We start from the raw sequence: 26,605 nt of genomic DNA on the forward strand, positions 1-26,605 counted from the left end.
AAAACGAATTTGGGGCCAAGTCTTTGAGGGGGCGCCTCATCCCAAAACTCCCCTTAAACCAATGACAATATGGGGTTTAAATAAATGGTATTTGAGAGAAGAGTACGATGCTGATATTTTTTTTCGGGGCCAAGTGACTTGAGATTAGAAAACGAATTTGAGGCCAAGTCATTGAGGGGGCGCCTCATCCCATAAACTCTCCTTAAACCAATGACAATATGGGGTTTAAATAAATGGTATTTGAGAGAAGAGCATTATTTTGATACTTTTTTCGGGGCCAAGTGTCTTGGGGACCACTTTACCCCCGAAAACACCCCTAAATCGGACATCATGAAAATATCGGGCTGAGATTTAGTCTTTTAAGTATAGAGTACATCTAACATCCAAACTTAAATCACATTAAACCCTCCGAGCGAATTCGTAGTCCAATAAAGATCATATGGGATTCTGATAAAGGCACTTATATTGGTTTGCTGTTAGTCAAGCGATATGCATATACCATTTTCGTAGCATGGTATTTCACTAAAAGCTCTTTAACTGTCGAAAATAAATATTCAAAGGATAATTTTGTTCCATATAAACTAAAAGAAGGCACAGCGTTGGGGGCCGGTTCAGCTGTTTTGTAAAAAAATACATTTTTGACAGAATTTTCTATATAAAAAATTTTTCGACAAAAGTTTAAACTACAAAATGTTGTTAAAACATTATTTTTAACAAAATTTTATTTTTTCGCAATATTTGTTTTTTTTAACGTTTGTTAATATTAAATTTTATTTTAAAAATATTTTTAAACGTATGATTGATTGAGCTCACATCAAATCACCAAGGACATGGTTTTCCTATTTTTATCACATAAACTCCACAAAATTTTTATAATTTCGAAGGCACTTTCTGACAAACCCTAATTTAAGGTCCAGTAATAGAGCACCGTGTCATTGGACTCTTGATAAAGGCTTTAGGAATGTAACTGTTTCAAATGTTGTCAGAGATATTATTCCACCTGATGGAGACGGTTCTGTATTTGAAATTTTATTCCTCTTTTACCCAGAGAAACCGAATTCACTCAAAAAATGGGAGGGCTTAAAATAACACTCAAACATAGTATGGTTTCTGTGTAAGGACATAGGGATGGCAGCAACACATCAAAGGGAAAATTGAGCATAATATATGAATGTGTATGTGGAAAAATGTGGAATATAAGGGTGGTTCGGCAAGTAAGATTTTCTCTTAAGCATAAAAACATGTCAAAAGCAGTAAGGAAAGGCAATAGTCGGATGGTGCCGTCTCTATAATACCCTACACCTACCCTATAAGTACAATGTAGGAGCTATATCCAATTCTTAACCAATTTTTATGGACCTCGGCAGATGTTTTCAGATGGGTTCTTAAACAATCCGTATCAAATTTCGAGCAAATATGTTTAAACTGTAATAACAACTCTTGACAAATTACAACATTATTGCAAAATACCCAAAATCTGAAGAACATATATATGAGAGTTATATCTAAATCTGAAACGATTTCGAGCAAACTTCTCAGATAATGTGGCAGTCTTTGTCGAGGAAAGCGTTGTGCAAAATTTGGGCAAGATTGGTCAATAAATGCGCTTGTAGTGGCTCTTGGAGTGAAAATCGGGAGATATACATACATGACAGCTATATCTAAATCTGAACTGATTTCTATGAAATTGACCAGTAATATTAAGAGTCAAGAGAAAATCCTCCCTGCTAAATTTCGAGAGAATCGGTTAACAAATGACCATTTTATTGCAATATTATTGCAAATCGGATGAACATATATATGGGAGCTACATCTAAATCTGAACCGATTTGGAGCAAACTTCTCAGATATTGTGGAAGTTATCGAGGACAGCGTTGTACAAAGTTTTGGCATGATTGGTCAATAAATGCGCTTGCTGTAGCTCTAGAAGTTAAAATCGGACGATTTATATCTATGAGAGCTATATCTAAATCTGAACCGATTTCCATGAAATTCATCAGTAATATCAAGAGTCAAGAGAAAATCCTCCCTGCTAAATTTCGAGAGAATCGGTTAACAAATGACCATTTTATTGCAATATTATTGCAAATCGGATGAACATATATATGGAAGCTACATCTAAATTTGAACTGATTTTCTGCAAACTTCTCATATATTTTAATAGTCGCCGAGGAAAGCGTTGTACAAAATTGTGGCAAGATTGGTCAATAAATGCGCTTGCAGTGGCTCTAGAAAGGGAAATCGGGCGATATACATATATGGCAGCTATATCTAAATCTGAACCGATTTCTATGAAATTCTCCAGTAGTGTCGAGAGTCATACAAAAATCCTTCCTGCCAAATTTCGAAAGAATCTCTTAACAAATAAGCGTTTTTTTGCAATTTTTCTTAAAAGCATACGAATATATATATATATGGAAGCTATATTTAAATCTGAACCGATTTGAAGCAAATTTCTCAGATATTGTGGAAGTTGTCGAGAAAAGTGTTGTACAAAGTTTTGGCAAGCTTGGTCAATAAATGCACCTACTGTGACTCTTGAATTTAAAATCGGGTGATATTTATATGTGAGTTAGGTTGCCCAAAAAGTAATTGCGGATTTTTCATATAGTCAGCGTTGACAAATTTTTTCACAGCTTGTGACTCTGTAATTGCATTCTTTCTTCTGTCAGTTATCAGCTGTTACTTTAAGCTTGCTTTAGAAAAAAAGTGTAAAAAAAGTATATTTGATTAAAGTTCATTCTTAGTTTTATTAAAAATGCATTTACTTTCTTTTAAAAAATCCGCAATTACTTTTTGGGCAACCCAATATATTAAAATCTGAACTGATTTCTTTCAATTTCAATAGGCTACGACTCTTGGCCGAAAAATCGAAAGAAAACTACGATCTGTACTTTGTATACAAATTAACATGGACAGATAGGGCCCCCGGTAGCCGAGTTGGTAGCGTGCTTGGATTACCAGTGCAGGTTCGATTCCCACCAGAAGCCTTAGTCTGTCGCTACTGTGGTATCACAATGGACTTAAAATTGTCTAAGTGAGTCTGTAAAGGACTGCCACTCTTGCCTAACCTAACCTACCTAACATGGACAGACAGACAGGCGGACATAACATAAATAGAATCAGAAAGCGATTCTGAGTCGGTCGGTATCCATGGGTCTATCTCTCTTCCTTTTAGGTGTAACAAACAAATGCACTAAGTTATAATACCCTGTACCACAGTAGTGTTGTAGGTGTTGTAATTGAACAAGTAAGAGCATGCTAAGTTCAGCCGGGCCGAATCTTACATACCCTCCACCATGGATCGCATTCGTCGAGTTCTTTGCGCGGTATCTCTTTTTAGGCACACAAAGAACAATGGATAAGAATTGTTATGCTGTTGGAGCTAAATCAAGCTATAGTCCGATTCGAACCATAAATTAATTGAATGTTAAAGACCATAGTAAAGGGTGATTTTTTTGAGGTTAGGATTTTCATGCATTAGTATTTGACAGATCACGTGGGATTTCAGACATGGTGTCAAAGAGAAAGATGTTCAGTATGCTTTGACATTTCATCATGAATAGACTTACTAACGAGCAACGCTTGCAAATCATTTTCAGTGAATGGGCCCTAGAAAAGTTGGCAGAAAATCCGCTTTTTTATCGACAAATTTTGTTCAGCGATGAGGCTCATTTCTGGTTGAATGGCTACGTAAATAAGCAAAATTTCCGCATTTGGAGTGAAGAGCAACCAGAAGCCGTTCAAGAACTGCCCATGCATCCCGAAAAATGCACTGTTTGGTGTGGTTTGTACGCTGGTGGAATCATTGGACCGTATTTTTTCAAAGATCCTGTTGGACGCAACGTTACGGTGAATGAACACATTTCGAACCGAACACTGATTTTGGTAATAAAATTCAATGATTTGCAAGCGTTGCTCGTTAGTAAGTCTATTCATGATGAAATGTCAAAGCATACTGAGCATCTTTCTCTTTGACACCGTGTCTGAAATCCCACGTGATCTGTCAAATACTAATGCATGAAAATCCTAACCTCAAAAAAATCACCCTTTAGAAGTAATTGTGTAATAGTTCAGTTCATTCGGATAACAATTGCACCTTGTAGGGGCTCCAGAAGCAAAATCAGGAGATCGGTTTATATGGGAGTTGTATCAGGCTATTGATCGATTCGGACTATATTGGACACGTATGTTGAAGGTCATGGGAGAAGTCATTGTACAAAATTTCAATCAAATCAGATATTAATTGCGCCCTCTAGAGGCTTAAACAGTCAAGATCTCAGATCGGTTTATATGGCAGCTATATCAGGTTATGTACCGATTTGGACCATAAGTAGCACAGTTGTTGGAAGTCATAACAAAACCCCTCGAACAAAACCCCTCGAGCCACATCGGATGAGAATTGCGCCCTCTAGTGGCTCAAGAAGTCAAGATCCAAGATTGGTTTATATAGCAGCTATATTAAGTTACGACCGATCCTTATACTTGTTAATGGGTCTATCTCTATTCCTTCTTGGTGTTAAAAACAAATGTACTAAGTTTTAAAACCCTATATCACAGTAGCGGTGTAGTGCATAAAAATGGATTACCATTCATATTTAGCAGAATATTTACAAAAAATATTAAAGAGGGTAAATTACGTTCCCACCTTATACACACTCATCTGCTATCATCATCTTTTGCGTCTCCTTTACCATACAATTGATAATGTTGGATGAAAAGCCAATAAACGCGAATTTCATGCTATAATACGTTTAAAGTATCCTGTAACATGAGCATTTAGTTGGTCTTCAAATAAGCACATAAATCCCAAGGGACTTCAACTTAAAGCCGCTAACAACAGGTCTCAATTCCCACAAAAGCTTCAACTACCAACTCCTCTCTCGCCCCCATTAACAACCACCAGCTCACACGCATAAACGTTTTTGCCATTGTACCCCAGCTAGCTATTGAAAATCTCTGGGGAGTGTAGAATTTTCTGAGTTTTTTTCTTTGTTATCAATTATGTTCAATTTGCAAGCCTTTGAAACACCCGCTATGATGATGTGGCACATGAACGGAAGGCCATCAAGAATTAAGGATAACTAATTAATAAAATCCTTTTGTGTTATGTTGCAAATACGTTTAAGGCGTCATCAGCCATGTGATCAAAAAATTTTTAAGGTTGTTCATATTCAAAATTTCTTTCGAAGGGGTTTTTGATTTGTCACTACTTTTTCCAGTTAGAAGAATAAGGGATGCTGCCATTGGTGGACTATGGTTTGCAAGAACTCTCACTTACAGCGGAGACAAAGCGAACAAAGAGAAATATAAAAGAGAAATAAATTTTGAGGGATAAGTGTGATAAGTGGGAGTGGGTGAATCATTGAATAAAAAATCGCTTAAATAAATCAAAATCTCATTAATGTAGACACATTTTTAAGAAAATTTTGTCCAAATTTTATTTCTTCCATTCTTAAAACACTTTTTTTGAGCCTGATATTCTCATGAGGATTTTGGGTGTGGGAAGGCACCCAGGGTGGTGGTTGGTTAGCTTAGGGGGTTGTGTGGACCCCCAGAAACGTGTTTCTGAAAGTGCTCTACTCCCAAATACCTTTCATTTGAGTCCCATATTGCCATGATCGGTGTCCGATTTAGGGGTATTTTCGGGGGTGAGGTGGTCCCCCATACACTTTGCCCTGAAAAAAATAATAGCATCGTGGTCTACTCTCAAATACCATTTATTTAAACACTAAAGGGTGATTTTTTTGAGGTTAGGATTTTCATGCATTAGTATTTGACAGATCACGTGGGATTTCAGACATGGTGTCAAAGAGAAAGATGCTCAGTATGCTTTGACATTTCATCATGAATAGACTTACTAACGAGCAACGCTTGCAAATCATTGAATTTTATTACCAAAATCAGTGTTCGGTTCGAAATGTGTTCATTCACCGTAACGTTGCGTCCAACAGCATCTTTGAAAAAATACGGTCCAATGATTCCACCAGCGTACAAACCACACCAAACAGTGCATTTTTCGGGATGCATGGGCAGTTCTTGAACGGCTTCTGGTTGCTCTTCACTCCAAATGCGGCAATTTTGCTTATTTACGTAGCCATTCAACCAGAAATGAGCCTCATCGCTGAACGGTGAATGAACACATTTCGAACCGAACACTGATTTTGGTAATAAAATTCAATGATTTGCAAGCGTTGCTCGTTAGTAAGTCTATTCATGATGAAATGTCAAAGCATACTGAGCATCTTTCTCTTTGACACCATGTCTGAAATCCCACGTGATCTGTCAAATACTAATGCATGAAAATCCTAACCTCAAAAAAATCACCCTTTATATTGTCATTGGTTTAAAGAGAGTTTATGGGATGATGGGATGGGGCCCCATACGTGGCCCCAAAATTGGTTATCAAATTCGTTTTCTTATCTCAAATACCTTTCATTTGAGCCACATATTGCAATGGTCAGCAAATTAGTCCTGTTTGGGGGGTGTTTTGAGGAAGGGATTGACCCCCAGAAATTTGGTCCCACATTTGGACCAAATTTCTGGGGGTCATTTGGATATGAGATTCGTATTCTACACCCAAATACGTTTATTTGAGCCCCATATGGCAATGGTCAGTAAAAAATTGCTGTTTGAGGGATGCTTTGGGATAGGGTTAGACCCCCAGAAAATTGGTCCCGGAAGTGGGTATGAATTTCGTGCTCTACTCCCCAACACCTTTCATTTGAGCCCCACATTGACATGGTCGGTAAATCTGTCCGATTTAATGGTGTTTTGGGAAGTAGGTGGTTCCCCACTCTGCTCTCAAATATCATTTATTTGTACCCCATATTGGCTTTGGCCTCAAAATTGGACACCAATTTCGTTTTCTAATCTCCAATACCTTTCGTTTAAAACCCTTATTGCAAAAGTCAGCAAATATGTCCGCTTTGTGGAGAGCTCCACTCAAATTGCCATGGCGAGCAAATACGTCCTATTTGAGAGTGTTACGGGGTTGGGACCTGCCCTAGACAGTTGGTCCTGAATGTTTATATCAGATTTGTGGTCTACTCCAAAATACCTTTCATTTGCGCCCAATATTTGCATAGTCCGATTTGGGGCAAGGGTCGGCCATTCAGTGACTTTCTCTGAAAATATATCAGCATCGTATTCTACTCTAAAGTACCTATTACTTGAGCCCCATATTGCAATGGTCAGAAAATATTTCCTATTTGGGTAGAGTAATGCGGTGGGTGGGTCGGAGGCAACCGTAGCGCAGAGGTTAGCATTTCCGCCTATGACGCTGAACGCCTGGGTTCGAATCCTGGCGAGACCATCACAAAAAATTTTCAGCGGTGGTTTTCCCCTCCTAATGCTGGCAACATTTGTGAGGTACTATGCCATGTAAATCTCTCCAAAGAGGTGGCGCACTGCGGCACGCCGTTCGGACTCGGCTATAAAAAGGAGGATCCTATATTGCCATGCTCGTAAATTTGTGCTCTTTGGGGGATGTTTTTGGAGAGGGCGGCCCCCCAAACATGTGGTCTCACATTTGGATATCAGATTCGTATTCTACACTCAAATACCTATAATTTAAGCCTCTTATTGTCATGGCCAGTAAATAAAACCTATTTGGGGGATGTTTTGGGGAAGGGGTGAACCCCCAGAAACTTGGTCCCACATTTGGATATCAGATTCGTATTCTTCACTCAAATACATTTTATTTGTGCCCCATATTGCCATGTCCGGTAAATATCCCCGATTTGGGGATTTTTTGGAGGTTGGTGTGGTCCCCGAAACACTTGGCCCTACAAATTGATATCAGATAAGTTTTCTAATCTTAAATAACTTTCATTTGAGTCCCATTTTCTCATCATTGTTCCATATATATATTTGGTGAGGTTTGGGGGTGGGACGGCCCCCCTATGTACCCCATCCGAAATTTGGGTACCCAATTTTTTGTTTTTGGGTTATTATAAAAAATTTTGCTTAAATTACACCAACCATCTCCGAGATCCGCCGTTATTTGGAAATTTGGGTAAGGGGGAGGGTCCGTCCCCCCTTCAGATATCCAAAAATATAGTACCCTATTTTCACCATGCATTTGCATTTCCAAATTTGCCTATGAATATTCCATTAAGGAACTGGGGCCAACTTCTCACAAATCAATGAGAGCTATCCGATTCAATTTTAAGCTCAATGATAAGGGACCTCCTTTTTATAGCCGAGTCCGAATGGCATGCCTTCCTAATATCGCCACCATTAGGAAGGGATAACCACCGCTGAACATTTTTCTGATGTTCCTGCCAGGATTCGAACCCAGGCATTTAGCGTCATAGGCGGACATGCTAACCTCTGCGCTACGGTGACCTCCGGGATCATTATGGACCATCTGTGAAAATTACAAAAAATCGGTACATACCCACCACCATAGGATAGGGGTATACTAATGTAGTCATTCCGTTTGTAACTCCTCGAAATATTGATTTAGGACCCCATAAAGAATATATATTCTTGATCGTCTCGACATCCTGAGTCGATCTAGCCATGTCCGTCCGTCTGTCTGTCGAAATCACGATAGCAGTCGAACGCGTAAAGCTAGACGCTTGAAATTTTGCACAGATATTTCTTATTAATGTAGGTCGTTGGGGATTACAATTTGGCCATATCGGTTCAGATTTGGATGTAGCTCCCATATAAACCGATCTCCCGATTTGACTTCTTGAGCCCCTGAAAGCCGCAATTTTTGTCCGATTTGGCTGAAATTTTGCACATAGTGTTCCGTTATGACTCTCAACAACTATGCGAAGTACGGTCCAAATCGGTCTATAACTAGATATAGCTCCCATATAAACCGATCTCTCGATTTGACTTCTTGGGCCCCTGAAAGCCGAAATTTTTGTCCGATTTGGCTGAAATTTTGGTCTGAAATCGGTCTATAACCTGATTTAGTTCCCATATAAACCGATATCCTGATTTGACTTCTTAAACCCCTGGAAGCCGATTTGGCTGAAATTTTACACGCGGTGTTCTGTTATGACTCTCAACAACTGTATCGAGAACGGTTTAAATCGGTCTATAACAAGTTATAGCTACCATATTTGAGCAGAATCCATGGTGGAGATTCGGCCCGGCCGAACTTAGCACGCTTTTACTTGTTGAGTCTATAAGGAACACACAAACAAACGAACCGACAAACACATACAAATACATTTTTACACCCTCCACCCATAGGATGGGGGTATACTTATTTCGTCATTCCGTTTGTAACACCTCGAAATGTGCGTCTAGGACCCCATAAAGTATATATATTCTTGATCGGCATGACATTTTAAGTCGATCTAGCCATGCCAGTCGATCCGTCCGTCTCTCTGTCGAAAACACGTTAACTTTTGAAAAAGTCAGGTCGGTTGGGATTGTAAATTGACCAAATTGGTTCATGTTTTGGTATAGCTGCCATATAAACCGATATGGGATCTAAACTTCTTGTGCCTCTAGAGGGCGCAATTCTTATCCCATTTACCTGAAATTTGGCACCAAGTGTTTTATTTTTACTTCCAACAACTTTGCCAAGTATGGTCCAAAGCGGTTCATAACTTGATGTAGCTGCTATATAAACCGATCTCGGCTTTTGACTTCTTGAGCCTCTAGAGGGCGCAATTCTCATCCGATTTGGCTGAAATTTTGCATGAATTCTTTTGGATTAACTGCCAACAACTGTGCTGAGTATGGTTCTAATCGCTTCATAACCTGATGTAGCCCGCATATACACCTATATCGGATCTTGACTTCTTTAGTCGCTAGAGGGCGCAATTATTATCGGATTTGGCTGAAATTTTGCAGAAAGTGTTTCGTTTTAACTTCCAACTGAAATTTTTGGCTGAAATTTTGCATGAAGTCTTTTGGATTGACCGCCAACAACTGTGCTAAGTATGGTTTTAATCGGTTCATAACTTGATGTAGCTTCCAAATAAACCTATTTCGGATCTTGACATCTTGAGTTGGTAGAGGGCGCAATTATTATCGGATTTGGCTGAAATTTTGCAGAAAGTGTTTCGTTTTAACTTCCAACTGAAATTTTTGGCTGAAATTTTGCATGAAGTCTTTTGGATTGACCGCATACAACTGTGCTTAGTATGGTCTTAATCGTTTCATAACCTGATGTAGCTCCCATATAAACCTATTTCGTATCTTGACTTCTTGAGTTGGTAGAGGGCGCAATTTTGTCGGATTTAGCTGAAATTTTGCAGAAAGTGTTTCGTTTTGACTTCCAACTGAAATTTTTGGCTGAAATTTTGCATGAAGTCTTTTGGATTGACCGCCAACAACTGTGCTATGTATGGTCTTAATCGGTTCATAACTTGATGTAGCTTCCAAATAAACCTATTTCGGATCTTGATTTCTTGAGTTGGTAGAAGGCGCTCTTATTATCGGATTTGGCTGAAATTTTGCAGAAAGTGTTTCGTTTTAACTTCCAACTGAAATTTTTGGCTAAAATTTTGCATGAAGTCTTTTGGATTGACCGCATACAACTGTGCTTAGTATGGTCTTAATCGTTTCATAACCTGATGTAGCTCCCATATAAACCTATTTCGTATCTTGACTTCTTGAGTTGGTAGAGGGCGCAATTTTGTCGGATTTAGCTGAAATTTTGCAGAAAGTGTTTCGTTTTGACTTCCAACCGAAATTTTTGGCTGAAATTTTGCATGAAGTCTTTTGGATTGACCGCCAACAACTGTGCTATGTATGGTCTTAATCGGTTCATAACTTGATGTAGCTTCCAAATAAACCTATTTCGGATCTTGACTTCTTGAGTTGGTAGAAGGCGCACTTATTATCGGATTTGGCTGAAATTTTGCAGAAAGTGTTTCGTTTTAACTTCCAACTGAAATTTTTGGCTAAAATTTTGCATGAAGTCTTTTGGATTGACCGCTAAAAACTCTGCCAAGTATGGTCCAAACCGGTTCATGACCTGATGTAGCTCCCGTTTTTTATAGGGATCTCCCAATTTTATTTCTTGGGCCACAATGGAGCGCAATTCTTATCCGATTTGGCTGAAATTTTGCACAATGAATTCGACTTTGGTTTCCAACAGCCAAATAAATATGGCCCCAATCGGTTCATAACTTGATATAGCTGAAATATTGGGTTGCCCAAAAAGTAATTGCTGATTTTTTAAAAGAAAGTAAATGCATTTTTAATAAAACTTAGAATGAACTTTAATCAAATATACTTTTTTTACACTTTTTTTCTAAAGCAAGCTAAAAGTAGCAGCTGATAACTGACAGAAGAAAGAATGCAATTACAGAGACACAAGCTGTGAAAAAATTTGTCAACGCCGACTATATGAAAAATCCGCAATTACTTTTTGGGCAACACAATAGTATAGCAATTCTTATCCATTCTTGTCTATTAAGAAATATCGGCCAAAAAACTTGACAAATGCGATCCACGGTGAAGGTTTCTTCCCTACCTTTTGTTGTTTTGTGTTCTGTATAGATGGAAAAATAATCGTAATAAATAAAAAATAAATTCACTTTATTTGAACATTTAAACATTTGAACATTTGCTTTAATGAATAACATGATGAGAAAAAATTTTACTATTTCTTTTGTTTTTGTTTTGTTTTGCTTTTGTTGTTGTAGTTGTAGTTGTTATAGCTTAATGTAGAGTAGAGAGAAGGGGGTATGACTGGTTTTAGATTTTTAATTTTTTCCTTTTGTTTCCTTGCTTAGAGTTTTTTTTTTAGTTTGTGATATTCTCAGGTCCAGAAAGAAAATGTTGCGTTCTCTTGTTGTTGTTTTTCTCGCTTTTCTGTTGTTGCTGTTGTTGTTGTTTAGTTTGCTAAGTTATTTTGTGCGTGAGTTTAGTCTGGAGATGCTCACGAGACCATCTTTTCGAATCTCTTTGTAGGCAGTGAAGTGATGACTTGTCCCCACACCAGGGTGCCCAGACCAAAGAATATGCACCACAACCATTGATCGAGGGAGAGAGCTTTTGTGGAGAAGGCCATTTTGCCAAATTGCACAATAACGACCTAGAAATGAGTAAAGAGAAAACAGTTAATAATAGAAAAAAAAAACAAATTTTAAGAGTCGCTATCCCTCTCTACGTTTTTCCATGCAAATCAGTTCTTTGTTTGGTTGGTGTTACCAACCCTGTTGGTTTTCAACCTACCTGTGATACAACGGTGGCAATCCAAATGCTATAGAAGATGGGATTAGTAAAGAATCCTTCGAGGACATTACGCTGTCCATGGATTTTGCGAGCATTGATTTCATTAAACAAAGTCATCATGACAAATGTATTAAAAATAATGGTGAAATGTTGTGTGGGACCAGCCGACAAGGGTTGGCCACGACCCGATTCAATATCCAAAATCCAATCACCTGGAAGAAAGTAAAGAAACAAAAACCTATTAACGGACATACATCAACAACGTGAGTGCACAAAATCATCGCCGTAGGTTGACAATATTTTCAACAACGCCTGTTCATGATAGTTATACCATTTGTGCACTATTTTTGAAAGTTTTTTTTTATCAGTGTAAAGGCTTAATTTCCTGAAATAATTACTAGTCATAAAAAGACTTCTTAAAAGAAATTAAAAGTTCAAGGTCCCATTTTGATCAATATATCTATTTGGAATGTGAGTTCACACACAATAGCTCTCAATTTTTCTTTTTTTTTTTTGTCTAGCATAGGATTCGCGGTTTAACTTTTAGAACTCAACACTTAAAGTTTTGGACTTAAACATTTTTTTTAATTTTTAAAAAAGTGTTTCTATTGTTGAATCAATTTCTTTATACCTACCAACAAACAACAGTCCAAAGATGATTATCAATTGGTAAAAAGCTTGACCCAGAATATTCTTTAACATGGTACCAGAAATCAAGGGTTTCGTACGACCATAGGGTTTGCGCAACAATAAATCTGGTGTGGGCATTTCTGTGGCCAGAGCCAGGGAAGCCAAGGTGTCCATAATTAAGTTGACCCACAACATTTGAACGGCCTAAAATCACAAAAGGGAAATCATTATAAAGAGAAAGACTCCCCCTCCCATGTTCCATTGCGACATACCTTCAATGGCGAATCTTGCACAGCACAGGCACCAATAAAGGCTACAATGACAGCCACCACATTTACCGTCAGCTGGAACTGCAAGAATTTTGAAATCGAATCGTAAACATTACGACCCCACATAACGGCCTTTACAATACTGCTAAAGTTATCATCGGTCAAAATGATATCGGAAGCCTCTTTAGCAACATCAGTGCCAGCAATACCCATGGCAAAACCAACATCGGCCTTTTTGAGGGCCGGACCATCGTTGGTACCATCACCCGTGACGGCAACCACCTCACGATTGTCACTTACAGTACTATCGATGATACCTGGAATGAAATAGAAAAGAGAATGCATTGAGATTTAATTTAAATAAAAAAAAATTGGATTTTCGCAAAAATTTTGTCAAAATTAAATTTTATAGGAAATTTTTGTCGAAATTCACTTTTTACAAAAAATTTTGTCAAAATTTATTTTTTATAGGAATTTTTTTTTTAATTTACTTTTTATAGGAAATTTTACCAAAATTTATTTTTTGTAGGAAATTTTGTAAAATTTGCTTTTATAGAAAATTTTTCCAAAATTTATTTTTTATAGGAAATTTTTTCAAATTTACTTTTTATAGAAAATTTGATAAATTTTTGCTTTTTATGGAAATTTTTTCAACATTCACTTTTAATAGGAGATTTTGTCAAAATTTACTTTTTATAAGATTTTTTGTCAAAATTTACTTTTAAAGGAAATTTTGTTAAAGTTTACTTTTTTTATGTTTGTTTTAATAATCAAAGTTGACTTTTTATAGGAAATCTTGTCAAAATTTACTTTTTATAGGAAGTTTTATCAAAATTTATCTTTTTTTATTGAAAATTTTGTCAAAGTTTAATTTTTATAAGAAATTTTTTCAAAATTAATTTTATAGGCTCCTATAGGCTTCCTATAAAAAGTAAATTTGACAAAACTAAATTTACTTTTTATAGGAAATTTGATAAATTTTTGCTTTTTATGGAAATTTTTTACAACATTCACTTTTTATAGGAAGTTTTATCAAAATGTATCTTTTATAGGAAAATTTGTCAACAATTACTTTTTATAGGAAACTTTGACAAAAGTTTACTTTTTATAGGAAATTTTATCAAATTTTACTTTTTATAGGAAATTTTTTTAAAATTTATTTTTTATAGGCCCCTCTAGGCTTCCTAAAAAGGAAACTTGACAAAACTAAATTTACTTTTTATAGGAAATTGTGTCAAACTTGTTTTTTTATAGGAAATTTTTGTCAAAATTTACTTTTTATTGGAAATTTTGTCAAAATTTAGTTTTTATAGAAACTTTTTTAATTTTATTTTTTAGCTTTTATATAGTAGAGTGTGGTATTTTGAGGTGGACGGCTCCCCAAATACATGGCTCTTTAATTTGATATCAAATTCGTTTTTTTTCTCTCAAGCACCTTTCGTTTGAGCTCTATATTGTCGTGATTGCTCTATATACCCATTTGGCGAGTTTTGGACGGCCCCCTAGGGACCCGACCCTAACAACGGCAACCATGTTTTTTTTGACTGTGAGAGTGCAAAAAAATAATTCGGACAATTCGCATTACCAATCTCCGAGATCTGGTGTTTTTGAAAATTAGGGTAGTGAGAAGTTCTTTTTAGGGGAGCGATGGCACCTCAGACATTTCGACTCAAATATGGATATCAAATTCGTGCTGCACTCCCAAATCCATTTAATGTGAGCCCCATATTGTCATGGTCGGTAAATATGAACTGTTTGGAGAGTGTTTTGGGGCTGGGGTGGCCACCGGCACTTTGCCCTGAAAATATATATCAAATTCTTTCTTTACTCCCAAATAACGTTGGTTTGAGCTTTGACATAGTCGGATAAGAAGTTCAGTTTAGGGGGTGCTGTAGGGCATACCCCAAACACTTGGCTCGAAAATGGAATATCATATTCGTTTTCTACTCCCAAATACTTTTTATTTGAGTACCATATTTTTTAGGAGGAAAAGCGCCACCTTTGCTTGAATGCAAATTTTAATGTCATTTCCGTAATCTACTCCAAAATATCTTTCATTTGAGTCCCATACAGCCATGGTCGGCTTATATACTCATTTGGAGGTAGGGCGTCATCCCATGACCTGGACCTAATTTTTACGCCATATTTGCAATCTACTGCCGAATGCTTTTCATTTGAGTCCCATATATATATAGACAAATATATCTGTTTAGAGGAGTTTTGGGGTTGGGAGATCCGCTGAGTGCTTGGATTTGGATTTTGATACTGTGCCTATCGGTCCACTTTTCGGTTTAGGTGACGTTTTTGTAGTAAGGTGGAGGGTCCGCCTCCATCCGATATCTTAAACTATATGTTTCCAGACTAACCTACAAAATCAGTGAAAATTTCAAGAAAATCCGTTCAGCCGTTTTTGATTCTACGGACCAAACAATCAAATCGAGTCCCATATAGTCATGATGGGTCACATGCCCATTTGGGGCGTTTTTGGGGGTGGGGTGAACCCTTACACTTCGACCTGATTTTGTATGCCAGCTTCGTATTCTACTCCCGAACACCTTTCATTTGAGGCCCATATTGACATGAACGTCCAATATGTCTGTTTGGGGGAATTTTGGGGTTGGCGCGGCCCGATGGGTACTAAGACCCAAATTTTAATACCATATTCGTATTCTATTTTCGAATACCTTTCATTTTATACCCATATTGTTCCGATCGGTCCACTTTTGATTTTGGGTGGTGTTTTTGGTTAAGGGGGGAGGGTCCGCCCCCTTCCAAAATCAATAAGTTTAAAGCCTATTTCTCCTTCCTGACAATATTCGTAATCTACTCCCGAATACCTTTCATTTGAGCCCCATATTGTCATGCTCGTCCAATAAACCTTTTATAGGGTGTTTTGGGCGGCCAAATTCGTACTCTACTCCTGTATACCTTTCATTTGAGTCCCATATTGTTCTGATGGGTACACTTTTATTTTTGGGTAGGACTTTTGGGGTAAGGGGGAGGGTCCGCCCCCCTTTCGATATCAACAAATTATAAAGCCTATTCCCTCTTTCTGACAATACTCGTAATCTACTTCCCGAATACCTTTCATTTGAGTCCCATATTATCATGTTCGTCCAAGAAACCTATTTTTTAGGGTTGGGGCGGCCCCCAGTTACTTGGACCCAACTTTTAATACGAAATTCGTACTCTACTCCTGAATACCTTTCATTAGAGTCTCCTATTTTTCTGATCGGTACACTTTTATTTTTGGTTAGTACTTTTGGGGTTAGGAGGAGGGTCCGTCCCCCTTTTGATATCAACAAATTATAAAGCCGATTCCCTCTTCCTGACAATACTCGTAATCTACTTCCCAAATACCTTTCATTGGAGTCCCATATTGTTATGTTCGTCCAATAAACCTATTTTTTGGGGTTGGGGCGGCCCCCCAGTTACTTTGACCAAATTTTTAATATGAATTTCGTACTCTACTCCTGAATACCTTTCATTAGAGTCCCCTATTTTTCTGATCGGTACACTTTTATTTTTGGTTAGTACTTTTGGGGTTAGGGGGAGGGTCCGTCCCCCTTCCGAAATCAACATATTATAAAGCCTATTTCTCCTTCCTGACCATATTCACAATCTACTCCCAAATACCTTTCATTTGAGTCCCATAATGTCATGCTCGTCCAATAAACCTTTATATGGGGTTTTGGGCGGCCCCTATTTATCTGGGCCCAAATTTTAATATGAATTTCGTACTCTATTCCTGAATACCTTTCATTAGAGTCCCCTATTTTTCTGATCGGTCCACTTTTATTTTTGGTTAGTACTTTTGGTGTAAGGGGGAGGGTCCGCCCCCTTCCGATATCAACAAATTACAAAGCCTATACCCTCTTCCTGACAATACTCGTAATCTACTTCCCGAATACCTTTCATTTGAGTCCCATATTGTCATGTTCGTCCAAGAAACCTATTTTTTAGGGTTGGGGCGGCCCCCCAGTTACTTGGACTCAATTTTTGATATGAAATTCGTACTCTACTTCTGAATTTCTTTCAATTGAGTCCCATATTGTTCTGATGGGTACACTTTTAATTTTGGGTAGTACTTTTGGGGTAAGGGGGAGGGCCCCCTTCCGATATAAAAAAATTATGTTTCCATCCAGACCAACCTACACTATCTGTAAAAATTTCAAGGTAATGGGTTCAGCCGTTTTTGAGTCTATACGGAACAAACAAACAAATCGACAAACACACAAACAAACACAAATTGATTTTTTTATATAAAATTTTGGCAGATTTTTTTTTTAAGAAAATTTTATCAAAACTTGCTTTTTGTAGGGGATTTTTTTTAATTGCATGTCTTCTCATTTCTTTCTATTCCATTTTATTTCAAATGTTTATTTCTTGCTCTTCTTATTACTTACCTTTGACCAGGTTGTACTTATCCGTAGGGGAAGAACGAGCCAATACACGTAATCTAGGCCAAACCTTGTCAATCAAACTTTGTTGAATCTTTGAAAGAAAATGAAAAAAAAATAATAAACCAAACATCTCTTCCTAATACAAATCTCTCATACATTGCCATTACTATCACGAATGCGTCTATTGAATTCTTTGCCCTCCAATATAAGGAACTCATCGCCAGGTTTCAGTATACCACATTTGGTGGCAATTGAACGTGCTGTATTTATGTTGTCACCGGTTACCATGCGCACTGTGATACCGGCACGTTGACACTTGCGTATGGCCTCGGGCACTTCGGGACGCACGGGATCCTCAATGCCCACCACACACAAGCAAGTGAGATTCGACATAATGCCTGCCTCGTCATCCCAATTGGGTTCACGATCAATGGAGACTTCGTTCATGGCAGCTTTGCCATGGACAAAGTCACGATAGGCAATACAAATGGTACGCAAACCGTCACAAGCCATGGGCTCAATGACTTCGCGTATGAGACGTTCTTGCATGTCGGGTGTAAATCTTTCCAGTACACCATTGTGGCCAAAAATGTAGCTACATCTGTAATAAAGAATTTAAACGAGAATTAATAAGGGTCTTAAGGCATTACCTTCAGTTTTGTGAAACTTACTTTCCCAACATAATTTCGGAAGCACCTTTACTAAATAGACGATAGCCACCATTGCTTCTAGGAATCACGGTACCCATGCTCTTGCGCACAGAATTGAATGTATATACACGAGTAAATTTATCTTCGGTGATCTCATCACGTATGGACTGATATTTCACACCCAAGCCCATGACAAAGCCCAAAAGGGCACATTCCGTTTTATTGCCCACTTGTGTGGGTAAATCATCAGCCGAGGGACCGGGCTAAAATAGTGAGCGAGAGAGAGAGAGAGAGCGAGAGAGCAGAAGAATAGTTGTAAGAAAAGTTCTTAGCATAGTTATTAGGGTAACAGAATTTACCATAATACTGGACGTATAGGCAGAATTGACCGATATACCTTGGGTAATCAAATTCGCCACAGTTTGAGGGATGTCGTTGTATTTCGGCAGGACTTTGCATAGCTTTTCGCAAATGTACGATTGGACAACTGTCATGCGATTTGTAGTCAAGGTACCAGTCTTATCGGAGCAAATGGCAGTGGCATTACCCATGGTCTCGCAGGCATCCAAATGGCGTACCAAATTATTATCTTTCATCATTTTCTGGAAAAAAAAGAGTCAAAGAAAAATCAATAAGGGTTACATCAGCATCAGTACTCGTTTAAATTCAATTTAAAGAAATTTATTTGAATTTTTTTTACTTTGTTTAATTTTAATTTTTTATACCCAACACCATTTCATGTGGGGTATACTAATCAAGTCATTCTGTTTGTAACACCTCGAAATATTGATCTAGGACCCCTGAATCTGAATCGATCTGGTTATGTCCGTCCTTCCGCCTGTCGAAATTACAATAGCGGTCGAACGCGTAAAGCTAACCGCTTGAAATTTTGCACAGATACTTAATATTAATGCAGGTCATTGGGCATCGCAAATGGGCCATATGGGTTCCGATTTGTATATAGCTCCCTTTTAAACCGATCTCCCGATTTGACTTCTTGAGCCCGTGAAAGCCGCAATTTTCATCCGATTTGGCTGAAATTTTACACATTGTGTTCCGTTTAGACTTTCATCAGGTGTGCCAAGTACCGTCCAAAACGGTCAAGAACCTGATATAGCTCCCATATAAACCGATCTCCCGATTTGACTTCTTGAACCCCTGGAAGCCGAAATTTTCGTCCTATTTGGATGAAATTTTGCACATAGTGTGCCATTATGACTTCCAACAGTTGTGCAAAGTACCGTCCAAAACGGTCAAGAACCTGATATAGCTCCCATAGAAACCGATCTCCAGATTTAACCTCTTGAACCCCTGGAAGCCGAAATTTTCATTCGACTTGGATGAAATTTTGCACAAAGTGTTCTGTTACGACTTCCAACAACTTTACCAAGCACGGTTTTAATCGGTCTATAAACTGATATAGCTCCCATATAAGTCGATCTCCCGATTTGACTTCTTGATCCCTTACAAGCCGCAATTTTTGTCCGATTGGGCTGAAATTTAGCAAGTGGTATTCGGTTTTGACTTTCAATGACTGTGCCAAATATGGTCCAAATAGGTCTCTAACCTGATATGGCTCCTATATAAACCGGTCTCTCAATTCACCCTGTTCGGTCCCTAGAAACTTGAATTATACCCACAACCATAGGATAGGGGGTACATTCATTTAGTTATTCCGTTTGTAACACATCGAAATATCCATTTCCGACCCTACAAAGTATATATATTTCTGATCGAGGTAAAATTCTAAGACTACAAGGATGTCGGTGTGCCTGCCTGTCTGTCCGCCCCTGTGTCCGTTAGTTGTATTCACTCTACAGTCTTTAAAATTTAGATATTGAGTTGAAATTTTGCACAGACTCGTATTTCTTCTATACGAAGGTTAAGTTCTTGAATGGGCCAAATCGGACTATATATAGATATAGCTGCCATAAGCACCGATCTGGGGATTTAGGGTCGTAAGCCTATAACAGGCGCCTCTATTACCCGATTTTGCTGAAATTTGACGTAGTGAGTTTTATTAGGCCCGTCGATAACCGAACCAAAAATGATCCAGATTGGAACATATTTTGGTATAGCTGCCATATAGACCGATATACCGATTTAGGGTCTTAAGCTCGTAACACGTGCATTTATTATCCGATTTCAATAAAATTGAAAATAGTGAGTTGCTTTAAACCTCCCGACATTCGACTCATGTATAGTTCAGATCGGACCATATTTAGATATAGCTGCCATATAGACCGATCTGCCGATTTAGCGTCTTAAGCTCATAAAAGTCGCAATTATTTTCCGACTTCGCTGATATTTGTAATAGTAAGTTGTTTAAGATCTCCCGAGTCTCCGGTCCAAATATGGTTCAGATCGGATTATATTTAGATATAGGTGTCATATAGACCGATCTGCCGATTAAGGGTCTTGAGCCCATAAAGGCCGTATTTATAATCCGATTTCGCTGAAATTTGGAACAGTGAGTTGATTAAGGTCTCTTAATATCCGACTCAAATATGGTTCAGATCGGATTATATTTAGATATAGCTACCATATAGAGCGATCTGCGGATTAAGGGTCTTGAGTTCATAAAAGTCGCAATTATTATCCGACTTCGCTGATATTTATAATAGTAAGTTGTTTAAAGTCTCCCGATATACGGTTCAAATATGGTTCAGATCAGATTATATTTAGATATAGGTGTCATATAGACCGATCTGCCGATTAAGGGTCTTGAGCCCATAAAAGCCGTAATTATTGTCCGACTTCGCTGATATTTGTAATAGTAAGTTGTTTAAGGTCTCCCGATATCCGGTCCAAATATGGTTCAGATCGGATTATATTTATATATAGGTGTCATATAGACCGATCTGGTTATTAAGGGTCTTGAGCCCATAAAAGCCGTAATTATTGTCCGATTTCGCTGAAATTTGGAACAGTGAGTTGTTTAAGGTCTCCCGATATCCGGTGCAAATATGGTTCAGATAGGACCATATTTATATAAAGCTGTAGTATAGACCGATCTGCCGATTGAGGGTCTTAAGCCCATTAAAGCCGTAATTATTATCCGATTTCGCTGAAATTTGGAACAGTGAGTTAATTAAGGTCTCCCAATATCCGACTCAAATATGGTTCAGATCGGTCTATATTCAGATATAGCTACCATATGAAGCGATCTGCCGATTAAGGGTCTTGATCCCATAAAAGCTGCATTTATAACCCGATTTCGCTGAAACTTGAAACATTGAGTTATTTTAAGCCTTCCGACATCCGGTCCAAATATGGTTCAGATTGGATCATATTTAGATATAGCTGTCATATAGACCGATCTGCTGATTTAGAGTCTTAAGCCCATAAGAACCGCAATTATTATTCGATTTCGATGAAATTTGTAAAAGTGACTTGATTAAGGTCTCCTGATATCCGACTCAAATATGGTTCAGATCGGTCTATATTCAGATATAGCTACCATATAGAGCGATCTGCCTATTAAGGGTCTAGAGTCCATAAAAGCTGCTTTTATTCCTCGATTTCGCTGAAATTTGTAAAAGTGACTTGATTAAGGTCTCCGGATATCCGATTCAAATATGGTTCAGATCGGTCTATATTCGGATATAGCTACCATATAGAGCGATCTGCCGATTAAGGGTCTTAAGCCCATAAAAGCTGCTATTATAACCCGATTTCGCTGGAATTTGACATAGTGACTTGTATTAAGCCTCCCGTCTACCGACCAGCATATGGTCTAGATCAGACTATATTTAAATATAGTTTCCATATAGACAGATCTCCCAATTTAGGGTCTAAATCCCATAAAAAGTGGATTTGTTGCCCGACTTCGCTGAAACTGTGACTTGTATAAGAGTTCTCGGGACTTGAATCAAATATGATCCATACCAGCCACCATTTGCATACTATTATGGATATAGTAGTGGAGTTGTTATAAAAAAGGATGGTTGATTTATCCATGGTGGTGAGTATCCAGGGGTGGTGGGTATTCAAGGGTGGTGGGTATCCAAGGGTGGTGGGTATCCAAGGGTGGTGGGTATCCAAGGGTGGCGGGTATGGTCACGGCCGAACTTTAAATGTTTTTACTTGTTTTATTTTAATTCTTTTAGTTTTACCGTATGTTATTTATGTTTATTTTATTTTAGTTTAGCACGTTTTGTTTGACTTTATTTTATTATAATCTAGTGTTTTAATTTATTTTTTTTTATTTTATTTTTCTCTCTTTGTAACTTTTCAGGTTCAAATTAACTACAGCATGGAGATTTTTTTCTAACTTACCTTCACCGAATAGGCCAACGATAGGGTAACAGCTAACGGCAAACCTTCAGGTACAGCTACAACCAATACGGTTACACCGATAATCAAATGCTTAACAAAATGATTGGCATAGGTATTCTTCCAGGGTTTCTCCTCGATAACGAATGTCTTAACACAGAATTGTATGACCAAAATGATGACCGTCAGCACGGCAATGGTGGAGCCAGCATAACCAATCTGTATGGCCAATTTGGTGAGTTTCGATTGCAAGACAGACTTCTCTTTCTTTTGATCCCCTTCGGCAGCGCCTGCCCCAGCGTTGCTAGCAACATGATTACCTTCAGTTTCAGACTTAATGCCATCTGAAATTTGAGGAATAGTTTTGTTGGGTGGTGGTGATGGTGGTGGTGCTTGTTTTTCCAAGTCTATTTCTTCTTCATGTTCTATTTAGCAGGAAACAGCAGGGGAGCGGATAAATTTGGGGTAGGGGAAGGGGAAGGATTTGGAAGGATTAAAATTAAAAATAAAATGAAATTAATATAAAAAAAATTGCAGGGTAATGAATGAATTGCTTGTTAGAACCTTTAGGGAAGGTGTTTGGGTATATTCACCCAAGAAGTTCGGAAATACATACAAAAACATACACAGGAGGTTAGCTAAGGTTAGTTGGTTTTTACATATTCTTTTTCAGAGAGCGAAAGAGAAGAGGATTTTTTTTTGTTAGAAATATAAATCTGGCGGTGTAGGTGATTTGGTTCAAGCTTGTGAATGCAAACTGCAGTTTGGATCAAAACTATGGGCATAATACCTAGAGTATTATGAGACCTACAGACAATGGACAGATCTAAGAAAGAGACTACAAGGATCTAGGACTCACTCCCAGGTTTATGTTGTTCTGTGCAATAGATTATCTGTTGCAGATTGATGGATATCTTATAAGTTTATTTCAGGCATTTTAAGGGCTGCATTCCTTGGGAGAAAAATTATTAATTAAGTTTTTGAAGAAGCCTGTAGTTGAGAAAAAAATCGAGGATATTTCCTTTGACAATGGATGAAAAAAAAAAAACTTTTAGAAAAATGGTGCCAAACGGACAGACGGACAACAAATTTGCTATAAGACTAAGAACAGAAGTTTAATGTACCCTACAGAGCAAATTTGAGTTGCTCAAATCTCTTAAGGTAACATAAAACTGAGAAAGGAATTTTTTCCGCGAATGCGGAGAAGACTTTTTAGCGCATGTTTAAGACACTTAACAAACTTTTATTTATTGGAATATTCTAAGGAATATGCTAAATATTTCAATGTTTTAAGAAAAAATTACTTTCAAAGAAAATATTTTTACTTGATTTTAAGAAATATTTAACTTAATTTTTAACGAATCTGCCTTGCTCTAATCTCTTAATATAACATACAACTGAGGAAGGGTTTTTTTTTCGCGAATTCGGTGAAGGCTGTTTAGCGCATATTTAAGACACTTAACAAACTTTTATTTATTGGAAAATGCCAAATTTTACAATGTTTTAAGAAAAAAATTACTTTCAATGAAAATATTTTTACTTGATAATAAGAAATGTATAACTTTTTTAACCTTCGAGGAAGAAAAATTCCTTAATTTATAGTAAACATTATTTTTTCTGAAATTTCTATGTAGATCTCTGCCCCTTATAAGTTGTTGCTAAGAAACTTTAGCAAAATCTATGTCTGAAGTTAAATCTAAATTTCCTAATTTTAAGTAACCTTTCTATTCAACTCTAACTCAGGCCAAATAAATTGCTCTTCGCATAGTGTAAAACAAAGGATTATACTCGGCTTTAAGAAAATTACGACTTTTACCAGAATTTTAGGCAAGTCCTGCTGCAAATTTTTAAAAATGCTGCTTTAACAAAAATAAGTACATTGCTCAAAAAGTGTTAGTAACAAAATCATAACATTTGACATTTGAATAGGATATTATCACAGAGCATAGAATTAGAAGAGATTAGATCAGTAAGTCATTGTTAAAGCCCAAAGCCTTTGGTTTTTATACAAGAAACCCAACGCTTAGCATTAAAGTTGCCAACATACCTTTTTTCAATTTCTTTTTATGGGACTCTTCATCGGTGGCGCCCAAAAGAGTGAGAATAATACCAGATTGAGAGTTGACACCAACGGCGGTGACCACCATTTTACCACTGCCTTCCATGACATGGGTGCCCGACAAGACCATGGGATCAAATTCTACACCCTTTTTCACATGATCCGATTCGCCGGTCAACGACGATTCATCCACCTTTTAGGGGGCAAAGGAAAAACAGAAGATTTATTTAGTTTGGGAAACTTTATGGGACCACACCATCATACCTTTAAGTCATTACTTTGTATGAGTACACCATCGGCTGGCAATAGATCACCATATTTGACCTGAGCTATATCACCCACCACTATGTCTGTTACCGATATTTGGCATACCTCACCGCCTCGAATAACCGAGAACTTGTGTTCGCCCTCAATGCGATTCTGCAGACCACGAAATTGGCGCTCTTTGGAGTAATCATTGAATGCTGTCACCAGAACAACCACAATGACCGATATAAGAATGGCTAAACCTTCAATCCAGCCATAGTGATCATCTTCTTCTTCCAAAAGTGCTGCAATTTAAATAAATTAAAAAAAATGTCATTAAATGTTTACTTAGTAAGCTTGAATAACTTACGAGCTTCTTCATCGGCGGGCTTATAAAAGGATAGAATCAATGAGACTATCGCAGCTACTTCTAAAATAATAAGGGTCACATCTTGTAATGCTTCCCAGACTAGAGTTAAAAATGTTTTCGGAGGTTTCGGTGGTATACTATTCGAGCCAAAAGTTTCTCGTCTATGTTCGATGTCGGTTTTCGATCCACTTAAACCTGAATAGAATAGAGAAAAAATATTAAAAACATTTAAAATAGATATAAATTAAAAAAAATAATAAAAAAAACCAGTAAAAGCGTACTAAGTTGGGTCGGGCCGAATCTTACCATGGATCGCATTTGTCAAGTTCTTTGCCCGGTATCTCTTTATAGGCAAACAAAGGATAATGGATAAAAATTGCCATGCTATTGAAGTCATACCAGGTTTATGGACAGATTCGGAGCATACATGGTTTGGATGTTGGAGTAGAAGTCATTGTGCAAAATTTCAACCGAATTGGATAGAGGCTCAAGAAGTAATATCGGGAGATGGGCTTTATGGGATGGGAGATTTATCGGATTATTGACCGATTCAGACCGTATTTGGCACGCATGTTGAAGGTCATAGGAGAAGTCGTTGCACAAAATTTCAGCCAAATCAAATAACAATGGTGCCACCTATCGGCTCAAGACGTATAATCGGGAGATCGGTTTACATAGGAGCTATATAAGGTTATAAACCGATTCAGACCATACCTAGCAAAATTATTGAAAGTTAAAACAAAAGAATTCATGCAAAATTTCAGCCAAATCGGTTAGTAATTGCGCACTCTAGAGGCTCAAGAAGTTAAATCAGGAGATCGGTTTATACAGGATCTATACCAGGTTGTGAACCGATGTGGATCATATCTGGCACAGTTGTTGGAAATCATAACAAAACGTGACGTGCAAAATTTCAACAAAATCTGTTAAGAATTGCGCCCTATAGAGGCTCAAGATGTCAATTCGGGAGATCGGTTTATATGGGAGCTATATCAAACCATGGACAAATTTGACCCATTAACCATCCGCTACTAAGAGGTATTTGTGCAAAATTTCAAGCACTTTTTACTTTACTTTTTAGCTTTACTCCTTCAACAGACAGACGGACGGACATTGCTAAATCGACTCAGAATATTAAGTCGAACAAGAATCCGAATCGAATAATACATAAGCCATTTATTAGTGCAATGCCGTAAATCGGGGGATAGGTGTATAGGGCAGCTATATCCAAATATTATCCGATTAACATCTTATTCAAGAAAGCTGAGTAGGTGTACCCATTGTACTAAGCTAAATAGCTTAATAAATACGCAATTTATGTTTAAATGACCATAAATCGGTAGATCGCTATACAAATATGGCCGCCATAGTCAACCATCCAAACCATTCTACGAACCATACTCCGAACCATACTCCGAACCATACTTCGAACCATACTCCGAACCATACTCCGAACCATACTCCGAACCATACTCGGAACTATACTCCGAACCATACTCCGAACCATACTCTGAACCATACTCCGAACCATACTCCGAACCATACTC

General features: G+C 37.7%; 3 protein-coding genes across 7 annotated transcripts in view; 2 read left to right on the forward strand and 1 right to left on the reverse strand.

Moving 5' to 3' along the window:
• Positions 1 to 12,369, forward strand: part of LOC106087403 (stomatin) — a 52,571-nt gene extending 40,202 nt beyond the window's left edge. For both annotated transcript variants that reach the window (XM_059367931.1, XM_059367930.1), the window contains exon 9: positions 11,893 to 12,369. The gene's annotated coding sequence lies outside the window, so the exon portion shown is untranslated. The remainder of the gene's footprint in view (positions 1 to 11,892) is intronic.
• LOC106087410 (plasma membrane calcium-transporting ATPase 1) overlaps positions 11,501 to 26,605 on the reverse strand; it is a 53,518-nt gene continuing 38,413 nt past the window's right edge. For 3 of the 4 annotated variants that reach the window (XM_059367922.1, XM_059367924.1, XM_059367923.1), the window contains exons 3-14: positions 25,059 to 25,253; positions 24,707 to 24,993; positions 24,431 to 24,635; positions 22,387 to 22,808; positions 18,468 to 18,710; positions 18,130 to 18,371; positions 17,615 to 18,059; positions 17,462 to 17,549; positions 13,059 to 13,372; positions 12,792 to 12,990; positions 12,157 to 12,368; positions 11,501 to 12,016 (exon numbers count right to left, since the gene is read on the reverse strand). In XM_059367922.1, coding sequence (XP_059223905.1) covers positions 11,861 to 12,016; positions 12,157 to 12,368; positions 12,792 to 12,990; positions 13,059 to 13,372; positions 17,462 to 17,549; positions 17,615 to 18,059; positions 18,130 to 18,371; positions 18,468 to 18,710; positions 22,387 to 22,808; positions 24,431 to 24,635; positions 24,707 to 24,993; positions 25,059 to 25,253 — 3,008 coding nt within the window. In that variant the 3' untranslated portion in view covers positions 11,501 to 11,860. The remainder of the gene's footprint in view (positions 12,017 to 12,156; positions 12,369 to 12,791; positions 12,991 to 13,058; positions 13,373 to 17,461; positions 17,550 to 17,614; positions 18,060 to 18,129; positions 18,372 to 18,467; positions 18,711 to 22,386; positions 22,809 to 24,430; positions 24,636 to 24,706; positions 24,994 to 25,058; positions 25,254 to 26,605) is intronic. The other variant, XM_059367925.1, reaches the window with a different exon arrangement.
• Positions 22,528 to 26,605, forward strand: part of LOC106087402 (aminoacylase-1) — a 96,327-nt gene continuing 92,249 nt past the window's right edge. Inside the window, exon 1 of the mRNA XM_059367929.1 lies at positions 22,528 to 22,618. The gene's annotated coding sequence lies outside the window, so the exon portion shown is untranslated. The remainder of the gene's footprint in view (positions 22,619 to 26,605) is intronic.

The sequence above is a fragment of the Stomoxys calcitrans genome, chromosome 4 (assembly GCF_963082655.1).
Source record: "Stomoxys calcitrans chromosome 4, idStoCalc2.1, whole genome shotgun sequence".
Taxonomy (NCBI): domain Eukaryota; kingdom Metazoa; phylum Arthropoda; class Insecta; order Diptera; family Muscidae; genus Stomoxys; species Stomoxys calcitrans.